General features: G+C 37.5%; 1 protein-coding gene across 1 annotated transcript in view; it reads left to right on the top strand.

Annotated features, from left to right (window-relative positions):
• TMC1 (transmembrane channel-like 1) overlaps nucleotides 1–6000 on the top strand; it is a 189406-nt gene that overhangs the window by 83500 nt on the left and 99906 nt on the right. The window contains exon 6 of the mRNA XM_006894419.1: nucleotides 4107–4188. Coding sequence (XP_006894481.1) covers nucleotides 4107–4188 — 82 coding nt within the window. The remainder of the gene's footprint in view (nucleotides 1–4106; nucleotides 4189–6000) is intronic.

The following is a 6000-nucleotide window of genomic DNA, read 5'->3' as shown; positions in this document are numbered from 1 at the left end:
CTTCTCAGAGTCAGCCATAGTTTGTTATGATCTACACAGTCAAATGCCTTTGCATAGTCAATGAAACAGAGATAGACATTCCTCTACATATATAATATATCTCAAGGAGTTTTAGTGGCCTAGTGGCAAGAAGCTGTGTTGCAATCCTGAAGGCAGGTTTGCAGGTTCCAGGCCACAGGAGAAGAATGGGCAATCTTTTCCTGCATGATTAACTGGCACTGAAAACCTACTGGAGGGTCAACTATGGGTCGGTTCTGACTCTACAGTACACAACAACAACCAACAACAATCTATATCCCTTTAGCGTTAAATTTACATGCCAAACAAATGGAGTCAAATTACAGATGATACATTCCGAACTGCCTCTTTCGCTAAGGTTCTGTTGAAATCCATAACTGTTAGTTGTTATTAGTTGCCATGGGGTCAAGTACGACCCATCGTGACCCTATGAACAATATATCTGTACCCTGTCCCATCCTGAAACATCCTCACACTTCCTGACATACTAGAGCCCTTAGAAGCAGTCATTGTGTCAATCCATCTGGTTGAGAGTATTGTCTCTTTCATCAAACCTCTCCCTTTTCAAGCATGACATCCCTCCTTCTCCAAGGAATAGCTTTGCTTAGCAACATGCCCAAAGTATGTGAGATGGAGCTTTATAATTCTTGCTTCCAAGGAGCATTCTAGCTATATTTTCTACATGACATATCTGCCTGTTGTTTTGGCCATTCCTGGGATATCCAGTGCTCTTCTCCACCACCACAGCTCAAAGGCATCCTTAACAAAGAGTGTTTAGTGAAAAAACAGGCCAACGCCAGACTGTCAAGCCTAGCTGTCACTGAGTCGGTTCCAAAGCACAGCGACATCATGAGCTTCTAGGAGCTAGCTTCTGTGCTACATAAAGTTGATTTTTGTTTGTTTCCCGCCCCCCCACCCCGAAATTTGAGTGAACATTTGTAGAGAAAATTGGGGTTTTTATTTTGTTTTTTTTTTATTTCACAATTCATACTCATTTTGTTTTATAACATTGATTGTAATACCCACAAAGTAACTACACTCTTCCTACATTCTCCTGTGATTCTTGTGTCCATTTATCTTCCTATCCTACCCCATCCTTTATTTTGAGTTAATTTGTCTCTGGGTAAAAACTGTGACCATTTGATTACATGTGTTTGATTATGCTAAGGCATGAGTGGTTCCCTAGTGTTATTGTTCACCTTCAGGCGTGTCTATTGTTTAGTTGCTAGCTGAGCTAGGGGATGAGTTTTGTTCCAGGTTCAAAAGGTGATTAAGGTCTGTAGTGTTGACAGTCCCATCTTCATTCAAGGCTGTAAATATAGTCACCAGTCAGCATAGCGATTTTTTCTGTTTTTACCGGGTGGTTTTTTGGAGAGAGATGGTCAGGTTTTTCTTTCAAGGAACTTCTGGGTGGCCTTGAACATCCAACCTTTTGATTACCAGCCTAACCTGTTAACTATTTGAACCACTGGCTTGGTTGTTCATTATTTTCTAGCCCAATTGAGTGGCCCACTGTTAAACTGCTCTTCTGACAGAATTTGTTTTGCCCTGTATTCTATTTAATTTGTTTATTTGCACTGTTGCTGTTAAGTGCTGTCTAGTCCACTATGACTCAGCGTTGCAACAGTGGATCTGAACCTTGCCTGATTGGGTACCATTGTCACAATCTGCATCATGCTCAAACACATTGCTTCCTCTGCCTCATTATTTCTACCATTTAGAAAACAAAGAAATGTCAAATAAACAACTGGATTTCTAGTCTTCGTTGAAATAATAAAAGGGGCTGCCAATGATGGGCCAGTATTCCTTCTTGGCAGCCCTTCTGGGCCACACCTGAGCACCCAGGTATCACCTTTAGATAGGGTATGTGGTTTCCATTACCCACAAGCCTCACCATTTCACATCTAGGTTGCTTTGCTCAGATGGGTTCGGTGTTTGGCACCTGTGAGCATCTGAGGTCACACTAACAGTGGACGCCTTCAAAGCTGCTGTGCTGAATTCAGAGTTAACAAACCTTCTGTTGTGATCCCAGTCTTACAGTAGCTAAATCACATCCATTGCATTTTTATCCATTTCTGTTCCTTCTTCACAAATCATTTCATATATATAGGAAGAAAGACTGTCAGACAGTCTTAAGAATAATTTCCTCTCTTTAAGTTGTCCTCAAAAGTTTCCTATGAAATATCCATATCTTCCTGGAATATATCCTACATAAATATTTCCCCCTTTGCTGAAAGAGGGGGCTTTTTATAGGATTCTCTGCTATAAGGTGGAAAAGCAAAACCCTTTAAGTCAGTTATTCTTAACAGAAATGATATTGTTATTAATGCAACCAAAAATTGATTATCAGACAGAGCAAATTAGTCTTGCTCTCTTTATGAATAAAACACAGACTTCTATAGAACCTAAAGACATATAAAGAATACTGAAAATTTACCGGAGACAAAAAAAGAAAAAAAAATGGAGAAAAATTGCTTTAAACCGAGTGTTACATTGATTATAATCCCACTGATTCTTTTAAGATCTTTCCTCTATAATTTCTTCTGGTCATCTGGCATAAAATACAGCACTCTGGGGCAGAAGCTGAGCTTACAAGGTGTGCACTTGAATTTTCTACTTAATGGTTTCATTGCTACTGAACAGTACCACATGTCTATATTGGCTTTTTAATTTTTTTTAAATTTTATTGTTATTTTTGTGTGTCTGTGTACCATCAAATCAGATCTGGCTGGTACAGGAGGAGATTGTCCCTCCTTTCCTGGCAGAGCATCTGGTGAATTCAAACCATGCGCCTATGGGATTGCAGTGCAGCTACTTGCCACTAGGCCACCAGAGCTCCCTATATTGGCTTCTTTTGAATTTTCAACCTCAAATTCTTTTTTCTGAACTTCCATATGGCTACACTTTACCCATCCTTTAGAATTCTACCCAAAATATTATGGTATTTACTACACTAAATCTCTCTCTCTCTCTCTCTCTCTCTCTCTCTCTCTTCCTCTTTCTCTCATCTACATCATTTATCTCTCAATCTCTATCTCTAAATGAACTATATGAAGATTGGCACATTGTATGCTTTTAACCAACACATGTTGAATAAAGGAATTCATAACCTATGAAAATGGCACCTTGCTTGCTTCATTTTCTAGACTGTATGCAAACAAGTAATAACAATACAGTGAAGTGAGGGTTACAATACAAGGCACATTTTCTTCTGGATACTAACAGAGGCAAGACTTTGAAAAGATGGACAGTGCAAACAGTTAAGGGTCAGAAAATGTTACCTTAAGTTAAGAAACCAGAAAAAAACAAACGTAGTTGTGCATGTACCGATACATAATCATGAAATGGTTAAGCAGAACATTCCAGTGAACTGGCCAGTGCACACTTTTCAAGTTCAGCTTCTGACCAAAAGACTGTATTTTATGCCAGATGGACAGAAGAAATTATAGAGGAAAAGTTTTACAGGAGTCCATGGGCTCATAATCCATATAACACTCAATTTAAAGCAGTGTTTCTCTTCATTTCAAAAGGAGGTGGGGAGAATACATATAACATTTCCCTCCACTAAAAACATACTAATTTTGTGAATTTTAAGTGCCAGACCAGTACTCAATACTGCAATACGTTGTACACAATCTAGATTGTGTATGGATTAACTCACTCTACAGATGTTTAGGAGCAATTGACTGGACACTATTATCAAGCTCAGGGTATGGTGTTGTATGAACTATGTCATCAAGGACAAGAAGACTCAATGGCACCTAACAACATGTGCTGACAATTTTCTTAGGCACCGGTTTGGCCCCTAATCTCTTTCCATTGGCAGAATAAACAGATATTCCTAATTGGTCAGCATATTTCATAAAGCAGAAAGCTAATAAGTATGTTTAAAGTCAAAGTGATGGGTCTGGCTGTGAGGAAGCAAGTGAGACCTCCAACTTCTCCTTTTTGCATCAAATAGCTGTTGGTGCTTGGGAGAGCTTTCGAAGCTCCCATTCTTGTGATGTTTATGATGAGCATCGGAGACAAATGTCTTTACAAATCAGGAAAAGGGGCTTTATTTTTTTTTAATTTTAATTCTTTTTCAGAAATGGGCAAAATTTCTCCGTGATTTCGAGAACTTTAAAGCCGCTTGTGTTCCATGGGAAAATAAAATCAAGGCAATTGAAAGTAAGTGTTCATCCTATTTCATTAGGTGGGGCAGTTGTCTTAGATAAATGTTTCATGAATTTGCCAAATAGCAAATCTTAGGAAAGATGAAAAAACTAAAAGCAAATGAGTCATTGCTATCATAGTTCTTCAGCATCCATGGTAAAGGATTCCCACTGCTTACCAGTCGCTACCAGAAGAGGTTTAGTTCTCACTTTCTTGGTTAGACCAAATCACCTTTGATTTGAGATCATTGTTTCACTGGAGAAGTACTTCTTTGAAAACACTGACCAGAACTTTGACGATATATACTTTTAGGAAGGTTGGCCAACAATAATTTTTTTTTCTGAAAAAAAAAAAAAAAAAAGAAAGCGTGAAGACATTCTAGAGGCTCATATTCAAAACTCTGAGATGAAATAAGCAATAATCATTTTGAAAATTGCTACTGGAATCTTTGTATTTTGCTTTAATTTTGTGCAATATGAAAAGGACTACAGAGAAAGTAGAATAATACACCCAATTAAAAAAAAATCTACTTAATACAGTAAGTACTCTAGAATTTGAAAAAAGATAAACCAAATCCACTGCCTTAGGTCATTTTTGAGCCATAGAAACCGTGGAGGATAGTGAGGACTTTCCCACAGGCTTATGAGGCTGTAAATATTTGCAGGAGCAGACTGGCTCATCTCCCTCCCACAGAGATATTGGTGAGCTCCAACTCTGACCCTTTCTGTTGGTATCTACACACTGTATTATTGAACCACCAGGCTCCTTAGAATAAGGCAAATAAAAGTATTTAAAAAATATTGTAGACTTAATAGTAAGTTGTTTTATATAAGGCAAATAAAAATATTTTAAAAGATTGTAAACATAATAGTATATTGCTTTACACAAATAATGAACACCATTGAGAAAATGGGATAACCTTTAAAAACATTTCACATAATCTGACTCTACCCTGGTCTCCAAGGGTTGGACTAGGATCTGATTTTGCTCCATGCCTTTTTGGATCACAAGACAGGTTTTCCTGCTGCTTAAATGTGGATTCTCATAATTAAAGTGGAGGCTCCATAAGGAGATGACCCAGTTGATGAATATTTCACTGGCGTGACTGGGCATGCTGAGGGAGTGGCTTACCCTTATTATTTCTATCTCTCATTACTAAATAGAAATAAATTAAAATACATTAGCTCATTTACTGCAACCCTTCCCACTTAGTCCCACTTTGTACCATCATTCTAATATTTTCTTTGGTTTTTAGTACTTACTAAAATCTAAAATGCTCTGTTTTTAATAATATAACTTAAACTTTCACATACAATTTATTGTTTAGCTTACATGCGAATCTTCTAATAAACATGAAAGTAGGCATTGTGTTTTTCTCACTCCTATACCCCTGGACCTGGAATATTCCTGGCACTTAATAAATGTGTGTTGAACAAAATTAAACATGAAGTCTCCAAATGCCAACTGTTCTAGGAAACAGAAGAAGAAATTTAGACACATCAAAAAGAACAGAGTTTATGGAATCCTTAAATCTTACCAACTGAAATATTGGAACTTGACAGGCACCGAAGAATACAAACTTATCTGCAGCATTAAGATCCTGGTGAACTTTGTGTAGAAATAAGTCTGAATTTAGTCCTGGCTGTGCCACAAATTAGCTGTTTGACTTTGTGCCAGTCAGTTATTTAATCTCTCTGGCCCCCAATATTCTCATTCATAAAAGAAGAGGGTTGAATCTCAGCCAGCTATGAGGTACGTCCCAATACATTTTTAATCTTAGTTAAAATACATAGATTTGCAAATTTTTTTTGTTTGAAAGTACACTAG

Source organism: Elephantulus edwardii, unplaced genomic scaffold (genome assembly GCF_000299155.1).
Source record: "Elephantulus edwardii isolate Elephantulus edwardi_28Jun2011 unplaced genomic scaffold, EleEdw1.0 scaffold00141, whole genome shotgun sequence".
NCBI lineage: Eukaryota > Metazoa > Chordata > Mammalia > Macroscelidea > Macroscelididae > Elephantulus > Elephantulus edwardii.
This window is presented reverse-complemented; position numbering and strand designations above follow the sequence as displayed.